This window comes from Pempheris klunzingeri, chromosome 15, assembly GCF_042242105.1.
Source record: "Pempheris klunzingeri isolate RE-2024b chromosome 15, fPemKlu1.hap1, whole genome shotgun sequence".
In the NCBI taxonomy this organism is placed as follows: domain Eukaryota; kingdom Metazoa; phylum Chordata; class Actinopteri; order Acropomatiformes; family Pempheridae; genus Pempheris; species Pempheris klunzingeri.
Window position 1 is genome coordinate 24,073,636 of NC_092026.1, and position 27,209 is coordinate 24,100,844.

Below are 27,209 nucleotides of genomic sequence, written 5' to 3' on the forward strand. Positions count from 1 at the left end.
CTCTATCTGAAATCTGCAGCTCATCTCAAGCAGACACAGTACAGGTCACCTGTCCGACTCTGGAGTTTTCACAGACGAAGGTATCTGAAGGAGCCGCCAGCTCGGGGGGGAATTCGTTCACATCCTGGATGTTGACTATCACTGAGACTTTGGTGGACAGCAAGGGGTTGTCTGTAAGGGTCAACACAAAGTCATATATGATGAACTGCTCAGTGACAGAAGCCTGTATGATGTACACACATGATGCTTGTACATTCTGTAGAATGTATACATCATTCTGTAGAATGTATACATCATTCTGTAGAATGTATACATCCAGGCCTATTGGTGCGACCTCAGCAGAAGTGATGGCTATAGGACACACCCTGTGAGACATCCAGACAGAGGGACACTGGCAACAGACATGCTGACAGAGTTTGTAACTATGCTTTATGTTGCATTACATCCCCTGAAACGTCCCCATGGTAACGGTGCAGTGTTTAGGGTTTAGTGGCATCTAGTGGTGAGAATGCAGACTGTAACCAACCAAATACCCCTCAGCTCACCCCGATTTCCAAGCACACGACGATTTAACCGGTGAGGATTCACACTCTCCTGCTGTTTCTCGTGCTAAATAATAAGTCGCCTTTCTGGCCGAATACCTCATGGAGCTGACTGAGAGAATGCAAAGAGTGTGCAAAACATCACAGCAAGTGGCTAAAACATGAATTCTAGTTCACTTAACGCTTTTTGTTTACTACATAATTCCACGTGTTCCTTTACAGCTTTGATGATATTAATCTACGATTGAGTGAAACATTGAGGTGCCTCATCCATCACGTCTTCTCCTGCAGAGACACTTTCCACGTCCATGAGGAAAAGAATTGTGCTGAGGGGGTTGAGGACATGAGGGTGTGAGGCTGTGGTTGTCTTCTCGATTTCCATTTTTCTAAATTTAAAGATGCAACAAACTGCAGTCTATGTTTGGTTTTGAGCATAAATGTCCAGTTTCTTTCTAAATAGTATGTAAAACGAGTACATTCACACAAGTTCATGGTGTTTGAGTCTGAGAGAGAAAACAATGAAAGCACACCCTGTCGTGATAACTGTCTGTTGGTACCAAGAGATGATGTTGGTAAAAAGAATGAAGAACTTCTGTTAGATAACACACTACGAAGGGCAGGAATCATCTCAGCTGTGGCTGCAACTAGCATTTATTCTCATTATTAATGAATCTGTTCATTATATTCTTAATCAATATGTTGTAGGTGGAAAAGTTTCATTCAGCCTAAAGTCTTAAAACAGTTCATGTTTAACAATATAAAACATAAAAAGTTGCCAATCGTCACACTGGAGCAGCTGGACACAGAGAATACTGTAGGTTTACTTGAAAAAAAACTATTTAAACAATTGATCAACCATCAAAATCCAGCATCAGTCAAAGGTTTGGACGCATCCTTTCATTCAATGGTTTTTCTTTTGACTGGTGAAATTTTAGTATTGAAAAACGTATAAATGTTCATGTATAAAATATTGAAAGGTGAAAGCTGCAGAGGTGTCCTCCTGTTATAGGGCAGTTTTGCTTGCTGTTTTCTCCTAGTTCTTGCTCCTCAGTCCTGAGCTGCTCTGTATGAAAAGTGTCTTGAGATAATGCATGTTGTGAATTGGTGCTGTGTAAATAAAGATGAACTGTTTGCAGTGTGTTCTGTCCTGTTGAGACCATTTGAAGTATCAGTTTTGGCCCCTAGATGGAGTCAGATACTCATCACATGTTTACACGATCCCCAGCTGTGTGTGTGTGTGTGTGTGTGTGTGTGTGATCATTCTCCTATTTCACTTACAAAACCTTGTTTTTCACTCTTTCACTGATTGTGAGTCAGCGTTTATATTGTTGAAGAGAGTCGTGAGGCAGGTTTACAGCCCTTTGCCTCCTCAAGAAGCTTACAGAGGGAAATCATATGGTGCACTCACTCACACTTAAGCTGCACACTCCAATTTTTCTAAATTTAGTTTCCACCACAGTCATTGCAGCTGCACTCCAACCGAACGTACAGAGGAGGGGCAGGTTATGTTTGTCCTAACTGGACAAATGCACATAGAAAGGCACATATTGCTGATAGGTGTTCTCATCAGGCCACTTTCTGCTTTGATACATGGATAAAGACACATTCAGGTAATGGACATGCTTCTTAAGAGTGGTTCAAATGCAAATACAATAGAATGAGGAGGAGCTCAGTTAATATTTCATTCCCGATGTCCCCCCCCCCTCATAATGTTCATTCCATCCAAATGGGCCTTAAACCATACTAAGCTAAGTTTGAGGTAAGTGAGACTGATGAGCAGAACGTGGTGAGGACCGACATCAATGTGACGTCCAAATCTTTGCTTCATCAGAGTAATAATCTGTTTTCAGCCGGACCGTTAATGTAATGACAATTACAACCCCCCACATTAAAATACGTTCCCTCGCTTCAGTGCACAGAGCAGATGTTAATATTATTAATAGTGACTAAGAATGAGAGCTACTCCATAGTGAGGTCATCACAGACTGTCCATTGGACAGTTGCTGTTTACAGTATATCCCAGATGCTTTCTTTTCTTTTTGGGTTACAAACACTATGATGTGTTTGTTCATCACATGTAGGATGTTTCTGGTGTGGAATACTTACTGACTTTGGTTGCTACCACAGTGATATTGTGCTGAACAGCTGTCTCTCTGTCCAAGTATTCATTAGTGGAAATTGTTCCTTCAACCGTGTCGATATCAAAACAGCTGTCAGACTCTGTGTGCCACTCAAGTGAGTACCTGCAGGTAAGAGCAGTTCACATAAAAGGGAAACAAGTTACAGCGGTGGGCTGCGTGCTCTGCAAAAATGTGAAAAAGATATGAAAAACCATTGTTACAACGCCCATGCATGAATGTTTCTGCCAACAAGTTCTCTTATATATTTACATATTTCCCTTGTTGTAACCGGCTATGATGAGACAACGGTCTTCGTTTGGGTTAAGCACTGGAAAACTGTAACATTGAACCAAAATCACAATTGACTGTGTCAAAGTGCTGTACTCATACACTTAGGGCGCTACAACCACTTCTTATTATAAGTAATATATATTTTGGGAATGATATAAGGAACCTAATACATTCAGTGATTCCTTTTGGTTTGGTCTTTTCACATGCTTTCAGCAGAGCAGATTCTAGAACACTTCTGTTCTAACTGACATACTTGCAGAACTGACTCCAGGACTGAAAATAGAATAATACTAAATGCAAATATTAAATCAAAATCATTAATCTTACTGAGACATTTCAGTCCTCGTTGTGAACCTTTGAACGGACTCTATGCAGTACAGGTGCTGATAGTATTAGTAGTTCTCTCTGACCTGACGGCGCTGCTGCTGGCGTCCAGGTCATGAGCCGTCACAGAGCCAATGATGGTTCCTGGAGGAGTGTCCTCGTACACGTCCATGAAGTAGGACGGCTTGGTGAAGACAGGAGGCTCATCCATGTCCAGCACATTCACCTTGACTGTCGCTGAGTCCTTGAAGGGCCCCAGGTGGAGGAAACGGGGGTCCAGCTGTGCATTGGACGCCTCGACCTTGAAGGTGTACGACTTCTTGGTCTCATAGTCGATAGTCTGCACAAACACAAGAATGGAAGAATAGAGAGTAATGGAGGATCTTAAGAATAATTCTATCTTAAATCACTCAAGTGTGGACACAGGAGGCATTTGGTTCATATCACGGGTGTCTAACAGAACAGATACACTTCTGTTTTAATCATTGCAGCTGAATGTCTGGTGCTTTACTAGCTCTATTAGTCTATTCACTTCTATTTACCTCCATTTCAACCCCCTTCACTTCTTCTAGTTCACAATGTCTAGAAAACAGGAAATGCTCATCTGAATTTCCGTCTGAGGACTGACACAAACGAATGCCTTACGGATGATTTTGAAAAACAGAACCTTCACTCTTCAAGAGATGAATCTGTGGCTGAGCTCTCAGCCACCAGCCAAGAATTCATACTGTGCATTCATAACCAAACATTCAATATTTCAAATTCTGCATTTCAAGCAGATTGCCAGGATAACTTGCCTTGTTGTTGCATAGCAACTGTGACTGCATCTTGATGTATTAATCCTTCAGAGTAGAGACTTCAAAGGGCAGCATATTTGGTTGTTGAGGTCCAGTCACTTTGATGAATGCACCACTCACTGATTGATTTGGACACAGAGGTGGGTCCATTTCCATTCTTCCCAATGCTCGTCTGTTTATGAATGCACAGGAGAAAGATGCAGGAGACAGCTACTTTGATATGGAAATGTAGCCGCAAACTGTACCGCGACACATTCATATACATATCAAACTCAGTTTGTCTCATGATGCTGAAGACGATTCACATTCCTGAGCTCGACTGCTGGTCTCTACTGTCTCTCAGGAAGAAAACCACGTGGTCTCTTTCATTCACTGGAGCCTCCACCTTCTTCATGTAGAGGACTTGACTTAATACAATCGCATTGCCATCGTATTGCAAAGAATACTACTGGGAAGGTTGTGAAAGCTGAGAAAGTACCAGTACACAAAGACACGTACACACATGATCTCCAGCCTACCAAACAAACACATGACTTTCATTCACTCACTCAGTGATTCCCCACAACTACCCTCCAGTCAAACAGCTGTAAAGAGGATGTCTAGCATGTATCTCTGTGGGTCCATACGTCTCTGCATCCTGCACGTGGAGATTTTAGGGTGAAAACTCATAAATAATTCAATAAAAAGCGCCACACATAATTATATGATCTCTGTTGTGTTATCTGTGATCATTTTTGAGTTATGAGTTATTACATAAAATGTGATAAGTTGTAAATGCAGTCATACAGGACACTGTATGAAGACTTCTAACTCAACTGATGAATCAGTTGGGCAGACACATGTTCATGCCAGTGGAGGCTAATCACAGATATACTGGTGGTGGTACAGATGCTGACCAATTACTAACAAGTAAATAGTACAACTGATTTTGTTCAGAAGTTTGGTATGTATGAGCCCTTGCTGTAAAACCAGCAACAGCTGTCTCTCATTTATAATCTTTCATTGTTTCCAGAGTTCATCCCTCTGAACTCATTACAGTAAGTAAATCCTCTTAGACTGGAGGACTGCCTGAAGTACAGTAGAACACCTATGGTGGAGAAACCAAGAGGAAAACAGACAGGCCAAAAATATTACACTGCACTACAGAGGAGGTGTTTCCTGACTGGCCTGAACTTGTCTGGTTTAGACCAGTGACAAGATTAAAAAAAAGGAGGGAGTTAAAACCTCTCCTGGATTCTCCTGATTTCACTTGGCTGACACACACACTTGTAGGGTTAAGTGAGGGAAAGGAAAAGGGAAGAGAGCTGACTGGCAGGGAGGGAGCCAGGGAGGATTTAACTGATTGGCATCTTGCCATAAAGTACAGAAAAAAACAGAGCGGGGGGGGGAGAGGAGGGTAGTTCTCTGATAGAGCTGCAGTTACTTTTCTCATCCTGATGGAAAATGGACATTGTATCAGTGTGCATCTGCAATCTGTGTGTTCATGTCCAAATGTTTCCTGCTTGCCCGAAGCTGTGTTTTCAGAAATGTTGGCCTTGCATGTCACAGGCATTTGGTTAATTAGCCATTATCACTACCGGTTGTAGAACAAAGCCCTCTGCAGCAATGACCAAGGACAGTGGAGTCAGAGATGGAAAGAGCGAAGCTAGACATTTGAATAAAGCTAATCCTAGCATTTCTTTGCTGTCTGTTGACTGTCTCTTGACACCAGAGGTGGCTTGAGGGCTACTGGCTACTCTAGAACAGCTCCTGGCTAGATGGCAGAATGCCACCTTCCTCAAAGTCACAAGTTCTGACTTAGTTAATCCTTTAATACTTGGTGCCATGTCAGGGTATATCACACCTGCCTTAATTGATTTTGTGTAGCCACATGCTGTGAATACAACACTGACGTATTGTATTATCCCCTTACCCTGCAAAGGTGATGTATCAGCACACAGATGTTCATTTGGAGTGGTGTTTGTGTTCACATGAAGAATGTGAGTCATGTTCCAAATGTATTGTTGGTTATTTAAGGCACTTTTTGAAAGAAAGTGAGTCTTGAAACCAGTGCTGTGTTTTGTGCTGCAAAGTCTGAAATAATACTTTAGGGACTTCAATTGTGTCGTCCAGAAACAGGATGACTGTGTTCAGGGGAAATATCAGGTAAATAGCCTAATGTTGTCAGCCTAATAAAAAGACACAATCATGATAAATAAACGTGGGAGATGTTTGGTAGTTTTTAAAAGTCCATTGAGTGGAAATACTACCGAGATGAAGAACAATCTGACAAGCCTGCAGAGACATCAGAGAACATCACTGCACAAACAGGTCCAGTGCGCTGCCACATCAGAAAGAGCAAGCACTCACTTTTGGAATATGAGGGATTTGTTAAATAAATACATGCCTAAAAAATGATCCTTCAGTTTAACGTACTACACCTTCTCATGCATTAATGATTTCAGAAGTTAAGTTAGATGACGAACAATTACCTAACCAGAAATCAACATAAAGGAAGCATTTAAAGGTTTGTCCAAATCTGTTTTTTGGGTTTTTTTGTGCTTTCCTCCAACAAATTAACACCAAATGGCATTCAAGAAAGATATGGTAAATGGTCTGTATTTGTAGAGCTCCTTTCTAGTTATTTCAACTTTACATGACATCCTCATTCACCCATTCACACATCATTCATACAGGAGGGATGTAATTTGGAGGAGACTATTCTTTCATACTCATTCACACACTGAAGCTGCTTCAGCAAGTTGGGGATCGAACCCCCGACCTTCTGATTGAGGGACGACCCACTCTACCACTGAGCCACAGCCGCCCCAAGATGCAAGTGGTTTTTGACAATGGGACAACAGTGGGGGCCCAAGCAGTCGCCCCAGATGGGCCAATACAATAAGAGAAGACTTACACAAACATGTAAGACTGACAAAATAGTGAGATTTATTCCCAAGTCACATTTGTAGGCTTTGAATCACAGACTAGATATGTCAACCTAAACAGTCTCACTGCTCTCTGAATCTCTTTCAACTGTTTTTCCTTTTGAACAATGAATCAACTTACAAATGACAAGTTCTTCACAAGTTCAGTGCACACGAAGAAGCTTCATGTCCTCATTCTAGATGCTAAATTGCCATTTTCCTTCTGTATCAGACAGCGTTCTGGGAGTAAGATTGAGCAGGTATCTCCTCAGAGGTCTGTGTCTACCTGTATTCTGTTGCTCAGTCTTTCTCTTTTAGCATTCAGATCTCCTTTAGTTTTCTGACTAAAGCTTTTCTATTCCAGCCGCTTCAAATAGTGAGATCTAAGAGGATACAGTGTCATTAAGATTTCCAGCCACAACAGGCAGAAACACACCAAGGATCTGCTAGATGTATCTGCAGTGTCACTAGACTATAGCACTCTTTACTATTGCAAATTTGTAAAGGATTCTTAGTCAGCTACAAAGTGTATCACATCACACACATCATTTCATCCAGCTGTCATGGTAGCAATATTGATTCAAAATATTCATATTCTTGCCTTTATACTGTGCTGGCGTCAACAGGTATGGCAGGGGCCAAGCCTCTCTCTAAGAGATCATTTTACTGAAACATATGCATTAAGTTTACAGATTCTAGATTTTTCCCACTTTGTACAATATTGGTAACCTACCTTTGCACCCCTGCTCATCCCTGTCTTCAGATAAATACTATGACCCATTCTAAGCATTTCTACTCTTTTGGACATACACATATGGAGTGGCACTGAATGTGGAGATCACTCCAGTTAACAGCTTTTGAGTCACACTCCAATTCTGACTTTTCTAAACTGAGTCTTGGTTTTAATACACACTCCTTTAAGTGTCTAACATGTGATAGCACATAGATTTAGCATTTGATTCTACTCAAACAACATTTAGTTGAGGAAGAGAATCATTGTCAAACACACACACCAAAATTCAAGATGCAATCACACAAATGTATAAAGACAGTGAACATGAATATGAAACTACTGTGGTCTCAGTTTTTTCATGCATGTCGTGCCTACTGTACAATGTGAGTGTAGTACAGATCAAAAGTTAGTACCAGCTAGTCATGTTCAGCTACTAAGAGCCATATCAATATGTGGACTCATATAAAAAGCTCATCTCCAGGATCAAAGGACAATAACATTTGGTTGTTGGGACCAAATTTGCTAAAACAACACTAAATACATATTAAAAAAATATATGTTAACTGACAGCATGTAAAATGAGGTGTAATTCAACACAATACGAGCAAACTGCTGCGGCCCTCAAGTCCAATAATGACTTATTGTATGTCTGTTCTCCTCCAGCTCCTGAGGGAAATACACTCTCTGGCTCTTTAAATGCTTTACTATGTCCACCAGTTCATAGGTAAGGGGAAGGGATGTGAAAAAGTCGTTCTCTGGCAGATGTGCTAAAACAATTAACCACTGTTCTTCTGGTGTGTGATTCTTACCTTCTGGGAGATCTTCTATGGTGCACCATTATTCATCACAGCATCATCACTGTCATTTCATCTATTCTAAGTGGTCACACAAGGGTTCAGTAACAGGACTTTCCCATCACGTTATAAATGCCTACAATTGAACAGAAAAGTCTGCACATAGACAATGAACAAAGATGGTTACAAAGTTTTGAGTCATCGTAGCGAAACCTTTGGGTCAAATGTTTTCATAATGATGAGTCAACTTTTTAATTCTCGACATCTGTCTCTTTCTTTTAAAACAGTAAGCAGGGACACAATGTCAGTGCTGAGAGCCATGGATTCATGGCTTATCTCATCTCTAAAATAAGAGATGTAGCTGGCTAAGTTTCGTGCTCAGAAAGTAGCTGTTGTGTCTGTTCCGATTTAGAGGACAGTCTGAAATGAAAGCCTCTGCAGCCCTCTGATGTTAGACTGCTAGATGTGATGTGACATGTGCGTTGCGTGTTCTGGTGTGTGTTTCTCTGTGAGTGTGTATGTGAATGTGATATGAGGTAGTGTCCCTCTAGACGGAGCAGTTAAAAGTTCTCCGAAGTCCTCAACTGACTCCTTTTGGAAGAGCTCTAATCCGAGATCTGATTTCCTCTTAAAACCTCCATGAGGAGTTGAAACCTGTGAAACCAGATGCTGTGGTCCACCAGGAGCAAGTGTCTTTTCTTTTCTTCAAACAAGAACTTGAAGATAAGTAACACTTTAGCTCTCCATAGGGAGAGACAATGGGTATTGTACAAAAGCCAAACCAAAAGTTGAATAATAAAATAATCTCAGCCTTTGAGATCAATTCCTCTGCACTACATGCCACAAATCTTAAATCGTCAGGGGGAACCAATGGCTGACGCTGCAAAATGCAAACTGTTTTGTGCGTATGAGAGTGTGCGTTTGCAGCATACATGAGTGTGTCAGCCATTATCTAGTCCAATAGCTTGGTTCAGTGGAAGGTTAAGAGGCATAATGATTGGGATCACAGCCAGATCAGCACATTCCTCCCCCTCTTAGATCACTAACAGCACATCACTAGGAAAATGCTGGTGTTTGCAAAATGTGCTTTTGGTTCTAACTTTTTCAAATTTGATCCTGGGATAATAGAGGCAGTGTTGTCTGATTCTGGGGAATTAAAATAGAACTCAGAATCTGCCCTTTACGCTGTGGATCTGCAGATCTTTACTGTATTTAGCTGGGTATAAAGCAGTGAGATAATATCCATGATACTGTCCTGTCTTTACTTATCACAATATCAGTACATCAGTAAATGTATTCATTTAGCTGTTTTCCTCCACCTCCTGTGGTCACACTGCTCATTTATAAATGCATCAAACACTTTCCTACATACACACAAACATATACAAATAGGAAATGTCCAACAAATATATTGTGCCATATCTTCCTTGCACCAATGCAGGGCTCTGTGTCCTGAGTAATACATGTGCTCCTGCCTTTTTCAGTGGCAGTAGTAACTAGACAGTAAGCGCTGGACTTTACTTTACGGTTTTTCCCTTGAATGTCCGTCATCATGTAGTGACAGGGAACACTGTAGTGCAGCATGACTGTTTTATGTACATTTTGCTATAACACTTTTACCTTAGTGAGGTTGTGAATGCAGAACTTTTATTTGAAGTGGAATCATTTCAAAGTAGGGTCTTTGCACTTTTGCATAACTAAAGGACCTGAATGCTTCTTCACCTGTGGTCAGCACACCCACAGGCTGAATCCACCTGTGTGTTACCTTGTGGGTAACCTGTGTGTATGTGACAGAGCCCAGCAGCAGGTGTGTGAGTCTCTGGTGTGTGAGAGAAATACCGGCACATTAGTGCAGCCACACATGCTATTAGCAGTGCTAACAGTTCTTAGATCAGCTCTGGCTGTAGTATAAGAGTCACTGACTATGTGTTTTGTTTGCTACCACTACCGTCTGTATTCATGCAACATTCCTACAGCGTCTTCTTGTCCCAATAACCTTCACAGCAGCACTGGTCTGGACTGTATGAAACTAATGTTGGTTAGCAGTACAAGTAACGTAACTAAAGCTGCAGGGGTGGAAGCCACAGTACTAACAAATATGATCAGATGATTGACTGCACTTGTTTTGATTACAGACATCTATCGATGCCCCCTTCCACCATGGGACCTTATTTCTGAAGAAATATGTACTGAATATTTTGATCCTTTAAGTTTGCGAGTCAATAAAGTTGCAGTTTGTCATGAATACATAATTAGAAAGCCGTCCCAGCATTGCTAAAGGTCAAGGTTATCTGTCAAGGAAGCGTACTGATGGGTCTGCCCGTTCTTTGGCCTCCCTGTAGATGAAACACCAGCAGTCGCAGGATAAAACACATCAGGTAAGATAATGTGACATTTGTACGTGGAGACGTACTGTTGGAGACGAGAGGTTGAGGTTCACTGAGAGGTTTCACATCAAACCAACTTTACTATCTTTAAGACAAACTCCAACTTTCTTGACTTGCATCTTCTAAATTGACAAGCACCACGTATGGAATCCATGAGGATCAAAACATTATTTGTCTTTTGCCATGACATATTTTGTTCATGAATAAGGTCTTCAGTCTAAGGGACTTCGCCTCTCCATACTGTGACTGGCATATTGCAGCTTGTGGAAAGTGGGACGATGTGAGTGAAATACATACACTGTGGATCACTGATCACTGTCACATTGTACTATAAAATTAGTAATTAAATATTAAAAAAGTTTTCTGAATTTTGATACAATTTTTATTTGCTTATTTTTTTCCTTAACCCTTTATCAGGCAAGGGACCATATTTGGTAACTTAAGTGGGAGTTCAAAATGCCGCCCCTCGCCTCACCATGAGGCAGTAGAACTACGAGTTTTCTCCAAGCCAATCAGTGACAATCAGGCTACATGACAGACCAGCAAGAAACCATAAATGGTAACTTCACTGACCTTGATTTTCACCAGAACATCATGCTTATCAAGCTGGTGCGGTACAGTATCTATCAGTATCTGTGTATCTTGATACTGAGTGAATGTACCTTTTTCAAGACTACGATTCCCTCCTGACTTTGGCTGTTAGAGAAGATGTCAAACATGTCCCCCTCATCTCCAGGAACAATGGCATAATCCACCACTGCATGGCTGCCAGCATCCAGGTCGTGGGCTCGAATCCGACCCACTGCTGAGCCAACTGATGCCGACTCTGGCACTCGCAGATGGAAAATACCTGACAGAATGATAGAGCAGAATGGAAAAAAGCAATTAAGTGCAATTTAAGAAAAAAAACCACCGAGACCAATTTTATTTATCCATCCAAACAATCAACCGATCAGACATCATTATTGACACTTTCTCACTCTTGGCAAAGCGCGGTGGGTTGTCATTGACGTCGCTGAGGGTGATGTTGATGGTGGTGGTGGAGGCCAGCCCCCCCAGCTGACCTCCCATGTCCTTGGCCTGGAGAAGAACCTGGTACTCCCCTTTCACCTCGCGGTCCATGTTGGCTAGTGCTGTCCTGATCACTCCTGGAGGAGGAAGGTTTGAAAAGGGTGCTCATTATGATATTTACAGTGGGATATGTGCACCTCTAAACTTCATTAGGCCAACACATTACACTTCTTTGCCTGGTGAAGTCCTCTATGCCTATAATCCCTGTCTCTGCCTTTGATCAGGACTGAGCCGACACAGAGTTAAAAAATCAGGAGAAATCAAAGGAAAAGAAAAAGAAAGAGCAGCACTGGTTCAGGCAAGGACAGTCAAAGATATCAGACCAGCAGAGAGCAGTGAAAAGTGTCCTAAAGGCTCCTCAGACTAGATGAAGGTGTTGTTGCCAATTAGAGGAAGGATTTCTTGGTTTGATGAAGTGGTTAGAGAGGTGCACACATTGCTCTGAGCAGCATTTTTTGCCTCTGCAACTGTCTGAAATTAAATGTTATTATCTGAGAATGACACTACTATCAAGTCAATAATCCAGTTGAAGATGAAATACCTGTTTGACCCATTTTAGCACAAGACTTGTGCTTAACATAGGAAACAGAAGTTTTGACAAAAATAGTCAAGGACTTTCACCAACTAATCGACTAGTTGAATAGTCGTCTGTCTAAAACGTTTTTATTAGAGATGGGGGTCATAATAAAAGCAGACCACTACTGCCATACTGATCACCTAACAGTATAGGATATAATGTCATTACTGCCAAACATACAGTGTCAAACATCTGATCCTGGCTAAGCTGAAGAAGCAGACCCTGGAAACAGACCCAGCACCGTGAGGCATTCACTGTGACATCACAGTCTCTAATCTGACTGGCTTTACACAGTGTTAAATAACTTCTTAGATGTAGTTGTTCAAAATGTGATAGTTCATAAAGTGACTTTTGGTTTGGCATGAACAAACGTTTCATACAACAGAAAAACCTAGAAGGTGAACTTTGAGTTGAGATAATACTGCCATAAACGGTAGTGTGACCTGGCTTCTAATATTAAATTATAGTTTCATCGTCTGCTCAGAGGTCAGACATCTGGATTGAGCTGGAGTGGAGGTGCTGCTGCTTTGTGTTGACAGGAGCAGTTGAGGTGGTTCATTTCCATCTCCGTCAATTCAAAAACATCATAAAAATCTAAAACAAATAGAACTGAAATGTGTAGCAAAAGAAAACCAGCCAAAACTAATACAAACAAACAAACTCCAGATTCAGAAATAATGGTGAACCATAAATACACAAACCCTGAAAACAAAAGCAACTCCACCTGATCAAAGTTTGTCCAAATCAAAGTGCTTGTTTTTGCCACTGACAGGCTCAGAGTGTTATTCTAAGTGTGTGACAGCATTATGGAAAGGATCCCTACAGAGAGAGACCTGGAAGATCCTTTTCGTTTTATTGCAGCCATCGTAGCCTGTTGCCAGCTGAGGCAATCTACCTGACCAACTGTACCTACTCATCATTTCGAACCCAGAATATGTAAAATTGGACCAAGGTATAAAAATATCCTTTTAATATTTGATGAATTCTATTAAGAGGCTGGATGGTGAGACACGCTGCTCTGCGGGGTGAGAATGAAACATGGCACTTTATGTTCAGAGTAATTATCGGTCGGTTGACATGTCTATTGAAGGACTGAAAATCTTTATGTTTGCTTCAGTGCTTGTTTGGCATTCTAGTGCGAGCCTGAGGAGAAAGTCTCAGAACTGCTTGCCAAGTCATGACCAGTTGAATTTCATGCTCTCTAAGAGGGAGTGAAGACAGCTGAGAGTGTGAGCTGTGGGTTCACTCAGAGGTCAAAGGCCTGTTACAAAACTGTATGAATAACTCCTGGTTTGTTATGAAGGTTATAATGGACAAGTGCTAACATAAGTATTGTTGTCCTCTCACCAATAAGTTTTAAAATATGGCGACATTCAGCATTGGATGATGTAATTTGGTCGGATGGCTCAAACACCACACTCTGACCCAGAGGACCAGGGCTCGTGCCCCTTTTGAAACCAAAAGTGAAAGTGAAGGTACTCGAGTAAGGTTCTTATTGTAACCCAGACCATCATCTTTTCCTAAACCCTACCAAGTAGTTTTAGTGCATAAACCGAATCCTCTTTCAGCCCATGTTCCTTCTTCCTGACGTTGCTGTCACTCTTGATCACTACATCCATCACCAAAGCCTCCTTCTGTTGTTTGTCAATCAGCATGATGTCAGGTTAGTTAGCCATCACCACTATGTCAGTCTGGATCTGGAAGTCCCACAGGATCTTAGCTCGGCCATTTTCAACCACTTTGGGAGGTGTCTTCCATTCTCAGTGCAGATGTTCCAGTACACTGTGCCTGTCACTTGGTTATGGCGTCCCATGTACGATGATCCTGCCTGCATCTCACACACTGCTATTGTGTGCGGAAATGTTTCAGGAGCATCGTTGCACAGCCTCCACCTGGAGTCCTGTCTGGTGTGGTAGATCTCTGCCTCTATTGATCTCGTACTAAGTGCCTGCTCTTGTGCCTTTTCCAGCCACTGGTAGGATATTTTTTTATATCAGCCACTTCTGTATTTGTTTTAGTGTTACATGCCATGTAGGTGCTTGTCCCTCCAGGAGAGTACATATATATACATATATATACATATATATATATATATATATATATATATATATATATATATACATATACATATATATACATATATATATATATATATATATATATATATATATATATATATATATATATATATATATATATATATATAGAATCAAAATTCTAAAATGTGCCTATCTAAACTGAGTTATTACATCCCATATCGCTACTACCATAAAAATAGACTGATAAATGATGACGGCCTCATGTAGAGAAATACGAGTGTAAAAATGTAACTGTAATTTGGGACAGATAATTAATGAAACTTTATTCGATTTCTATCTATATACAGTATTTGGTTTCATTTGAATCACGCAATGGTTGCTTATGACTGGAAAGGTCCAGCATGTTAGAGGCCATAGGCTCAGACACTCTAGACAATGTTCTATGACTGTCAAACCTGGCTTAAGGCCTCTACACACCAACAGTAATGTGGTGTGGTGTGTTTTGCAACATGACATTGCAAAGAGGCAATGCCCCTGACTATTGATATCAAGTGTGGCACAATTTCCTGAATTAAATTATTATTATAATTCTAAAAAATGCCTCACAAAAAAGACAGAGATGAAGACCCATGCCTAAATCATTTAGTAAATCATCTTCCTATGACCCTGCAGCACTTAAAATCAGGAAAAGACTGAGCAGCTGTTCTCACAGAAATAACAGCATCACTAGAACAGCTATAAAGCAACAAACAAAAACTAAGGTTGTAGCCAGAGACTCAGGTGGACACATGACTGTAGTATGAGTTTCGTTATATACGCACTTTTCATCCAAAGTGAAATGATGTATGTTGCTTACAGTCTACAGCTAAAACAACCACTGCACTGCCACTGCAACATAACATAACAGGAAGTAAAAACATCTTATACAGACTGTTCATTGTCATATTTGCTATTTCATCTCCAGGTGTTATCTTGGAAAACAAGATCTTTGGAGCCTTTTTGATTGTTCTGATGTGTTAAATTCAACCTTGGTCCAAAAAGAGGTTCAAACAATATCATAAACCTGAGAAATGATTGCACTGTTGTATGAAGGCCTTTAGACATTACCACCATATTACCACCATAATGCCTGGAAGTGGAGGAACAAAAAATGTTGTTGTCCCCAATATTCCAGTGCCAGTGCGTCTCACCTGTCTTGGGGTCCACAGAGAAGTATGGCTGGCCATGAAGAATGCTGTAGACGATACGTGCACTGTTGCCATACGTGGGGTCGTCTGCATCTGTGGCAGTCACTTGTGTCACATAAGTTCCTGAACAAACACATACACACATAACCAGAACAATACATGAGGCAGGTTAACCAAAGAAATGAAATCTGTGAAGCAGAGGCTGAAACATCCTGACTCTTAGTCTTTAGAATGGGTCAAGCTCCAGAGACAACAGGTCCTACATTTTCCAAAGTTTCCACCAGAGCCACAGAAAACTATTTTGTTATGCAACTAATAGAAACTTGTGTGTGTTTTCAACCTGTCTCACAGGTGAGATATAGACCCACATGACAAGTAAACTGAACTTCATGTTTAAAATTGATGGAGTGCCCCTTTAAGCTCTGAGCTGTACAGCTACAATTAATTAAAATTCATAAGTTTTGGAAAGTAAGTAAAAAAAAAAATGCTTTACACAAAATAAGTGCAGTATGAGGCATGAATGCTTGTGCTGTTTGCTACCATAGCTAATCCGCTATACAGTTTTTTGTGTATTTCACTGCAACAGAGACATGCTGGGGTCAAGCTTGTGTTCTCTCTCAGCACTCTGGGCCACAGCTGAAGCATTAACAGCTTAAGGCCTAAAGACCTTGACTGTTAAATTACCTTTCAGTAATGGTATTTAGCGGGCAGATGGGCCACTAAGTCTGGCTCAGTATGCTGTGTGTCTGCGTGTGCCATAGCAACAACTTAATGTCCAAGCAGACCGCTAAGTGAAACTCAAGAACTGAGCTGCACCAAAAAGCTTAGAAAATAAAATGGTGCATGAAAATGGAATTTCCCTGTGTGACAAAATCAAACGACTGCAAAAAGTGTCCTATGGAAGCTTAATGGATTCCAGTGTCGTTCATTTCAGTTGAAAATATCTACCGTAATACCCACAGTATAATTCTAAATCAAAGAAATGTTTTCCCTGTGCATGTTGCAGCATCTTATTCATTCTCCTTGATACTTCATGTCTTATCACTAGTTTTCTCTGGACTTCAGTGTTGTTCTATTTCGAAATTCACTTAAGTCATTAAATATTTATTTTCTTCAGAAGATAAAGGTACATATATAAAGAAAGGCTTCATGTAAGCTTAGTGAGAGCCTTTCTTCCTCCTGTGTCAGCCTGTAGCAGTCTACCTGTTGGAGACATCTCAGGGACACTGGCGCTGTAGGGACCATCAGGAAATTGGGGCTCATTGTCATTGATGTCCTGCACCTTGATGATGAACTCAGACTCTGGCTCTAGTGGGAGCCCTGTGTGGAGGTCAACAGCCTGGGCCCTCAGTGTGTAGTAGGACTTTTCCTCCCTGTAAAACATTAGATATTGCGTACACATAAAAGGCACTAATGTTAATATGTCTTATCATCAGAGTCTACGTGTTGATTATGTCAGGCCTTATGATGTCAGCTTGTGTTAATGCAACACTGGGAGTTTTACCAGTTATTTTCCATTTGTGTTGCAATAATACTAGGATGAACCAATGAATGAATGTGCGAGGATCCTATTGAAGCTGAAGGAATTGTTAGGGCCTGAGCACTGAATGTGCAACACTCAGCAAGGACCTATTGTAATTGAAGGAATTATTATTATTCTGCCATGTCATTGCATTTTAGACGGGCTTGTGGTGGTCGAAAAAGTGTCTCTGATTCATTAAAGGCTCCCAGATTCTATGGTGTTGGGTATAGGCGTGGGGAAATACCCCCTATTTTGGAACAACCTAAACTGCACTTGACTGACATAAACCAAATTATTGAAGCAAATATATATATCTCCAAGACCTGCAAAAAAGTCAATGGGTGCAAAGTCGTAAACCTAACAGGAAGTAAGCCATATGGATTTGATATGGAGGCCTGAAATGTGTAATTTGATTTGGTTTATTGGTGTGGGTGTGGCAAGAGAGTTTGACGGTGCTCCCTACAATATTTCAAAAATTAGATTATGTTTCACCTAGATGTATAAAAAGCGCTAGGCATACAGACCATGCCAAGAGCTAAAAAAAAACTTATCAGACAACTTGTCTGAAGGGGTTAATCATTTTGTCACCATCTAGAAAAGACCTTGACAATGAAAAGTTGTTGAAGGTCTGTACAAAACTCCAATCTGCCCCAATCTGCCCCAAGAGTCCCAGCCTGAAGACATCTGCATGCCAGTTAGTGGCACAGAAGCTGTACTGTCATTTCTCATTTTAGATTCATATTTTAACTATCAATGCTATATTAGTAGACATTTAATTGCAAGACTTTATCCTTGTTTTAATTTATCCGCCCACATCAGATAAAATCTGGTAAAAAATCTGCGTTTGATAATTCGATAATATGATGATGTGATGATGTGATGATGTGATGATGCTATGACCATCCATTTCTCTTAATCACATTCTTTATCACTGAAATGGTTTTTAATCGTTTTGTGTGACTTCCTATAGTCGGTAACAGCTGTTAGCACTGCATGCTACGGTTCCTTTACTGCTCTATTTGTTAGGCCAGTAAAATAAAATTGTTCCAATGTCGACATAGTTAGAGCTATTAGTAAATCTTGAATTGAGAATACATAAAATTATTTTGATATCTCACTGTCAAGTCACTGTGAGCAGAATAACTCACAGCGACCAATGAAATTGGTAAAAACCTATTAGACAAAGAGGATCATGTGCTGTTATGCATATTATTCTCCCAATTTAATAAATAGGGAAACATTATCAATACTAATTCTTTTATCAGTAGCTTTAGTAAGCATGAAGATACAACATATCAAGCTCTACATTGGACTTTACACAGTACGATCTTGCTCTTGTAATTATTGATGAGTACTGACCTGTCAAGCCCCACCAGTGCGTGTATATCTCCTGTGATTTGATCAATGGTGAAGATGGACCCAGCTCCTTGTCCTGACAGAGTGTACTTGACTGCATTGTCTCCGTGGTCCATGTCTGTGTGGAGCTGCAGCAGAAGGGAATTTACTCAGAGAGGTACAAAATATTAAATCATACACGGCAGCTCCTGAATGTGTTGATCTATTTATCTGGCTCCTACTGCAGCAGCAATAGATGCTGTATTTATTGCAGAGGTCAGTGTCATTAGTAATAATGTGTGAGCTCATGTAAAAACCAGGACAGGTGTTGTTCATAAAAAACCTTCCTTCACCTTAAAAAAAAACCAGTTAGATATGCACACACACATAAATGTTCACACATGGTGGTGCTGGTGGGCACACAGAGGTCAGATCCAGTGATGCTCCTTAAGATTGATTACTATCAGACAGAAAAGAAACATCTCCACAAGTATGATTAGATCGCCTTAATCACATTATTATCAGTCAACTCTCTCCACCTGTGACACTTCTACCAAATTTGTAGCACTATAGCATCTCTTTAGAGCTCATCACGGTCACAGCTACCACCTCAAATCAAAGTCACATTACCAATCGATCACCCATGGCTGAAGCATTTCCTCTCCTCTGGTCTTTATGCCTGTAGATTCAGCTGTAAATAAACTCCATACCTGTCCAGCAGAGAGAATCCCAATTGCCTCTGCTACAAGTGCAAATTTTCATTCTGTCCAGTAACCAGTGCAAATGTCTGCAAAGCTGTGTGTAGAGTAAAAGCCTGGAGAAACACTGGTACAGATAGCCTTGACCCATATCTCCTTTATCTATGCCAGGGGGGCCACACTTTATCGGCTCGTGAGCTACTTTTAAAATGACCAGGTCAAAATGATGTACCTACATTAAAAATGCTAAACATATATTAACTTCTATATATACTGAGTATACTTTATATTTACAATATATGTTGGCATACACTGTATAACTGCAGCTAATGTAACCTTGTTATTACACTTAAAAACTGACAGCAGTAAAGCACATAGGTGACAAACAGTGATGGAACCATCAATACTGCACACAGGTGACCAGAGGAACTGGAACATTCAACACATTTATGGTCTTTACCTTCCTCTGATGACCTGCACTGAATGGAGTAGAATATCCCTTCCTGTCCTGTTCCCCATCCCAGAGTATCTCTTCTTTAGTAGATATATATTTTGGAGGGCTAGCTAGTAGCTAGCGCGTTTGACCGCGCATGTCCCTTCCCGGGACCCGTAGGCCGCCCTGTACGGCAAACGCGATTTTTTTTAACTTATTTTTTTTACCGTCAGGTGATCTACCGGTACTACCTCCGGGATCTACCGGTACTACCTCCGTATCGATGTATTGGGCACCTCTGATCTAGTGTCTACATAACATTGCAGATCCCTCACACCCGCACTAACGGTGGCAGAATGGTTTCAGGTATTATGCACCTTCTTAATGGAATGAGCTGCAATCTGCCCTCAAACTGCAGTCATTCATAACCTTTAGAGAATCTAACTCCTTATTAATTGTATTAATTGTGTGTTTTAGTGAAAGGTGCTTGTTCTCAGGTATCTCTTGCCTGACTAAATAAAGATTAAATAAAATGTAATCCCAGTGTGTGGATTAAACAAAATAATATAATGTAAAATAAATAACAATTTCTGATGTAAACAATACCAAAACTAACCAGTTCAATTTCTAACTAAAAAATACAACTTCCAAAGTAATAAACTATACACATGTATAAATCGACAGAAAAGTCCAACAGTGTGAACGCTAACTTACTGACCACAACCCAGTAGGTAGTAATCATCAAGAACCATTAGAACCAAAATGTTGGTGTGAAAGTTAATAAGGACCAGAGGAAGACTAAGTGTGGGTAGAACACACAGGGTATAAGGAGCTGAACATTACACAGTCCTCTGTATGAGGTCAGCGCACAGAGGAGCTGCTGTTAAATTACAGCCACAGCGTCTGACAGGAGATAATAGCTCCTGAAATATTAATTGCGTAATGTATCTGAAATGAGAAAGCATATGTCTTGTACATGCAGCAGAGGGGTTTGAGGACACCGTGTTGAGTTTGCTGTGTATAAAAAGGTTGTAGCTGCAGTCAGGTCAGCGTGACATTTGTCCTGTGTAAGGAATTATCAGCCTGCTGGGGGGTCTGGGTGGATCAAATATGTTGTGGGTGGGTGGCTGTTTATGACCTGTACGAAACCAAAAGTCAATGTTGACTTATTTTATTTATTTTAACCCAAACTATAATCTTTTCTTGAACCAAACAACATAGTTTTGGTGTCTAAAAACAAAAATGCGACCATTTCACAATATTAACCACGTGTTTATTAATGTTACCATGACGACACAAGTCCAGTACATCTGTCACTGGTACTCTCCAACAGTCATATCTGACTTTCCACAGCAGGAACTTTTCTCATTTACCCGGGATTTTGAAAAACCAGAATTACCCAGAGAAAAAACTTTCCCTCAACCCCAAACTTTCCCCGGAAAAGTTCCTAGTAGCCAGGAGGTACTATTCAGATTACCCAGCATTCTTGAGGGGTGGGGCTGTGTGTTGAAGAACACTGATTGGTGGAACACACCCCTGTGTTGAAGCCGGTGTGGCTGCAAACTTGTTTATTTCATTTCTACAAACTTCACTTTGTTTGTGTTTTGATCATTTGGAAAATGGAGCAAAAGAAGAGAAGCTACGAGACGTGGACAGACAATGACGTCCAGCCGCATTTCAGCGTATTTGCCGAGGAAGAAATTCAGCAGGACTTCGAGTCGGCGACTCGAAAAGACAGAGTCTATGGAAGAATATCCGACAAGCTGGCGGAGATAAATGTAAGATTCACCCCGAAACAAATTTGTGAAAAGTTGAAGAAACTTAAGCAAGATTATAAGAAGCTGAAGGACCACAACAGTTGCAGTGGGTCCGACTGCCGTACTATACGCCCCCCGTACGTCATCAGCCTGATTTGAATAAATGTTCTGGAACTTTGAGGTGCGGTGGAAACGCAAACCACACAGATTACCAGGAATTCTTTTACCAGGTAAATAAATTCCTGGAAATAAAAGTTCCTGGAAATGTTGGTGGAAAGGGGGCTATTCATGGTATCTGTAATGCCAGCATCATCATGTAGTTAGGTGAAGGAAAATATTATGATTTGGGGTTTGGGATGTAAGTTACATCAAGAAGTCGAAGTCGACTCATGGTTTCAAGTGGGAAATGAACCCCAGTCTGGTGTTTATTACCATATTCGTATTGTTTTCTCTGACATTGTCCTGTAAAATGACATGCTGCCTCCACACAGTGTAAGTTTGTAGTGACTAAATGGCGTGAAATGTCTCAGATTTTTTGCTTTTGCTTACAAAGCACACTTCCATTTTGTGAAGCTGGGCTGTGTACTCTCTGGAGTGGTCACTGTACACTATGTGCCCAGCCTGAGGTGAGTCCAGGACGACTCCATGACTCCAAAGGAATGCTAATGTTGCTCTGTGTCTCCTGGTGGTGGAAATAAGTGACTGTTTGGTAATGTGATTGCCGTATGAATTTGTCTACAGCATGTTAGACTGAAACCAAAAAGTTAACGGAGCTTGAAAATGAATTCATTATACAGTAAATTTGCAATAGCTGGGACCAGAAGGAAATGATGTGTCTATGACAAATGGTTCATGAGTATGGGGGTGTGGGGGTGGATCAAACCGTCATCAATGAAAGTGTGTGTGTGTGTGTGTGTGTGTTTCTACCACACCATGGCCATGTCACTTGTTGTAGGCCACAACTGACCAACTGTCACCACTTTTTTTTTTGGAAATTAGCATGAACACAAACTCAAAACAGCCTCAAAGGGTCCAAACTGTGGCTGCCAAAGGGTGGGGACATTTTTGTGGACTGACTGCATTGATAGATTGAGCACAACCAGCAGCTCTGATGCACATCACAACGTCTATCTAACAAGCATCATCAGCCTTACATCACTTCATCTCAGTCTTTTATCACCCTGCTAGATTTGTCTATTCGTCATTATTGTCTTTGTATCGTCATTGTAGTAGTGGACACCACTGACTTTGTGGCTTGTGTGGAATGATTTCAGAAATTAGGTCTAGCATTCTGACCAAGTGTTTAATTCTGTCCCTAAATTCATGACCTAGATTGATGCATCGCTTTGCTTTTTGATTGCTGATCAGATGTGATGCGGCAGGATGAGAAGCGAGGCTGGAATACTGTTGTGTTGGAAGAGTTCAGAGTAAGAATCATCCTCAGTTCTGATGAATGCTGATAACCTCACAATATGCTCTGGTGTAGCCGTTTTGTACAGCCGTCGTGACAGATGGAAGTGCCACTGCAAAGGTTAGGCAGACATATGTAATGAGGGCAATGAAGTGATAAGTCTTTGTCCCAAAAGGCCACAAGAGCTGCAAACACGTCCTGCTGGGAGACAAACAAACACAAGAGTCCTGCAAAATGAGTGCAGCCACACAGCCAGTCTGCAGCGTAATGAAGGAAATGTTTCATGTGAAAATGCTGAAGTGAAATCACAGTTACCTGTGTGTATTGTGACATGATGTGCAAGCTGTTGTGATTTTCCACTGCGTATCTGTTTCATGCTACATGTTTAGACATAATGTCCATTACACATTCTTTTAAATACATGGTGAAGGTCCTAACATCAGAGTCAGCGTATATTCAATTGATTCCATCATAGGTCAAGTTACAGCTCAATTTTACAGTTTAAAACACACAACATGTTGCCTATTCTACACATGGAACCCCTGATGTTGTGTTGTTGTTGTAGTCACTTTCACTCCTGTAGTTTCATTCATCTGGTGTGAGCCCAGACCTCTAGACTGATTCATGTTCACTGCATGTTTTGATAAGCTTTTATGAAGCTGATGGTGGAAGATATGTTCCACGCTAAGGTTCAGTTTTATTTCACAGCTCAGCCTTAGTCAAGACAGCAGCTGTAGGAACACATAAAATACTCCAATAATATCACTACAGTTTATAGAAGGAACCTTAGGAAGCAGCCATAATACAGACAACAAATGACCTTTTCTGACATGGCAGAAATTAAGGATAAAGGTTATTAATTGAATTCAAGTTGACAACCACACAGCAGGCATCTAAAACAACACATGCAAGGCCAACTAACATGTAACAGAAGAGAATGAATCATAGACAACAAGACTCTAGTTTAGGATTAACTCCCATATCAGCGATCTGAAAACAGTCCACTCTTATTGACTGGTGATGCAAACTAACATGGCAGCACCGATACGCACACACATGCTTTAAACCTTTGCCAGAGGAGCAGAACTAATGCCTAATCTTGTCACCAACAATGACATGAAGGTGAGGAATCTACTCACAGGCAGGAAAGTTTTTACACACACACAAACACACACACGCGCTCATATCCAGTCCTGCTGGGCTTGCATTCTGGAAAATACAACCTTATTTGTCACAGATGACCAGTGAGGAGAGAAATCCAGGGGCTTCCAACTCAACCCGTACCCAGGATATGTAGTCAGCTGTGACAGTGTGTGTGTGTGTGTGTGTGTGTGTGTGTGTGTGTGTGTGTGTGTGTGTGTGTGTGTTTTGCATGGTGTGTACTCTGTCACATGCAGTACAGCCTGGAGTAAAGTAAACCCTCCTGTAGAGGTGTTGATGCAGTGGAAGAACAGCTCTGTGAGTTTCATGTTTTATTCCTCTCAGCCTTCTTCCCTCATTCACCACGCTCTATTCCCGACTTCTATCAAGACTCTCCTGCTAGATTTGACCTGAGAAAACATGCAACTCAATAAATAACATTCTTATATTGGTACTATTAAGATTTCAAAGGAATAATATTAGTTCTGGGGGTACCATCAAATCCAACAAGTACTCCAAATTAAACTACGTATGTAGTTTGCAGTTGCCTTTTCGAATGACACATGGAAGTGTTTCTAATCTGACAATCACTTCTCTTGATAAACTGCTAAAAATCACTTTTTCACAAATAAAACCATTTTCTGCTCTGGTTAAGGGCCGGTTACATTCAGGCAGCCGGTTAATGTTAGGGGTTAAAATTAGTACTTTGTTAAGGGCAAAGGACCTTCATCACTCTGGTTACTGTCTATGGGTTAGGAAACAGGAAACTAACAGTGGCCTCTCATGTTTAAGTGTCATGTTACGTTGTCCCACCCATACACTCCGTCCTCCTCTCTCAGTGGACTCGACAACATCACACATCATCCTCCTTTGGTCCCGACAGACAGAAGTTAGAATTCCTTTAGCTGCTACAGGTTCTTTTCGCTGGAATTTAAACATACGATGCTTTGGGCACAAAAAACTGATGCTGTGTGAAATCACCTGCTCGTAGATAATTATAGAGCAAAAACACAGGACCGAGGTTTAGCTCTGTAACTATGTGATTACAATAAAACTACATCATGTATATTGATCTTTTTTGGGTGCTAAATGTATTTTTGCTACCACTCCAGGCAGTAATTGGTTCACATTCATTTGTGTTTAGTATGAAAGTGGAGAAAAAAGTGTGGGAGTGATTGGAATATCAGTTCTCATATTATTTAAGCCACAGCACAGCAAATTCACATCAAGCAGTCAAGATTATAATTTAGCATCTGCATTGAATATCTCCTCATTACTAATGAGGTGTCTGAGCTGCTACACTTATACTTGATAACAATACTAGTTACCGCTGCCAGCACAGGCAACAAGTAGCACAGACAACTACAAGCACAGGCAAAGTAGATAATCCTTTTAGGTATATTCTTAAAGTCTGTCACATTTCTGTCCAATGCACATCAATTAACAACTGGTGCGACAACAGGTACATTGTGTCTCAAATGCAGGACTTTCATTCTTCTCTGGCAGTTCTCCCCTGTTATCTTCAGTCTGCACAACACCACAGATTCTGCTCATCTCTCATCGGCCTCGCTAGCAACCAAGCCAACCGCAGACATGCAGCCCTCATCAGTTTAACAGCCTCTCCTTGCTTTCAGCAAAACAGACCACGCTGCCATCTTTCTTTTGCCTAAACTATAACAATGATGTCACGCGCTGGTTGGACCAATCAGAGGTTCGCTCCTCGGGATGCTGAGTGCCACACAGACTGGGACATGTTCAGGCACAGCTCTGACAGTGGGGTCAATGTGGGATTTATTGGGAAGTTAGTGGATGATGTTGTCCCTAAGGTCACCATCAAGACCTTTCTCAGTGGGTGGATCACACCGTCCATGATGCTCTTAAAACCTGCACAGCTGCATACACTACACGACTTGCATCTGGGAACATGGATGGACAAAGCTGGACAAAGCTTGGTAATATTATCTCTACAAAATACAATCCATGTACTTGCAAAAAATCTTTTTGTCTATGAGAATGAATGGGTCTTGTCTTGGTTGATATGACATCAGAAATTCAGCCACATCAACCTCTGACCAACTTTGAATGTGCAAGACTTTATGTTACTTCATTATTGACTGTCACAACAAGGTATGTGGCTTGTGGACACTCCGTACTTGATGCAGTTCAATGGAAAGGGTACATTGACTGAGGTGCAGATATCCCGAGAAAATTATTATTTATATGTCAGCAGCATTGGTCATTAATAAGACATCCATGTGTTTAGTTGTAACTCCTTCGGTCCAAGCAGGACTCGGTTCTAATCTTTTAAACCTGCCTGACACAGATGCAACCAAAGGTTTTAGCACTAAAAGCTCTGACTCAAACTCCAAGTGCCATGAGGTCATCCGATTTCCTCTGCCCCCCTCATTCCACACAGCCCTGCCTCCTCCAGTGATAATCAAGCTGTGACACTCCTGTTGGCACCATCAGGAGATTAATTAAGAGCCCCTGGGTGCATAAGTCCTCTCTGGCTGGGCACGAGTAGAGTCTGGCTTACTCAGTCTGACTACCTCTTAAGGCCAAGCACGTGTTCCCCTGCCTTCCTGTGGTTGGGCCAATGGAGACCTACAGTAAATGGCTTAGAGAAGTTTTCCTATAGAATAACTCTTCATCCCTAATATCCTTGAGCCAAATAGTCAGAAGTGTAAACAAAACACTGTAACATGTAAGGATGTGTTTTGTAGTGTTTCAGTGTTGCAGATTGAAGACGTGTGGTGTCACAGTTCAGGGCACTGCCAAACCTGTGTCACTTTCTCTTTTCTTCATCATTTCTATACATTATAGTAACACTGTGCTCACCAGTAATTCCTGAATGCAACAATATTGCTTATAAAAAGTGAGTCCAATATGGCAAGAAACAGGAGCAGTCAGATGACTGTGATGATTCTGTGCTTTTCTCATCTCTCAGGTTCCTGTGGATCCTGGTCCTGGTTCTCCTGCTGTGGTTCTCAGGTTCCTGTGGATCCTGGTCCTGGTTCTCCTGCTGTGGTTCTCTGGTTCCTGTGGATCCTGGTCCTGGTTCTCCTGCTGTGGTTCTCTGGCTTCATGAATCACTGCTGTGGATCGTCGGCCACTCGTCATGTTTTTCAATATTACCATATTGCTA

At 41.1% G+C, this 27,209-nt stretch overlaps 1 protein-coding gene across 1 annotated transcript in view; it reads right to left on the minus strand.

Moving 5' to 3' along the window:
- The window catches only part of cdh12a (cadherin 12a), a 47,223-nt gene that overhangs the window by 13,688 nt on the left and 6,326 nt on the right, over positions 1 to 27,209 (minus strand). Inside the window, exons 2-9 of the mRNA XM_070844320.1 lie at positions 18,650 to 18,774; positions 16,972 to 17,141; positions 15,772 to 15,891; positions 11,875 to 12,042; positions 11,557 to 11,744; positions 3,364 to 3,617; positions 2,649 to 2,785; positions 50 to 171 (exon numbers count right to left, since the gene is read on the minus strand). Coding sequence (XP_070700421.1) covers positions 50 to 171; positions 2,649 to 2,785; positions 3,364 to 3,617; positions 11,557 to 11,744; positions 11,875 to 12,042; positions 15,772 to 15,891; positions 16,972 to 17,141; positions 18,650 to 18,774 — 1,284 coding nt within the window. The remainder of the gene's footprint in view (positions 1 to 49; positions 172 to 2,648; positions 2,786 to 3,363; positions 3,618 to 11,556; positions 11,745 to 11,874; positions 12,043 to 15,771; positions 15,892 to 16,971; positions 17,142 to 18,649; positions 18,775 to 27,209) is intronic.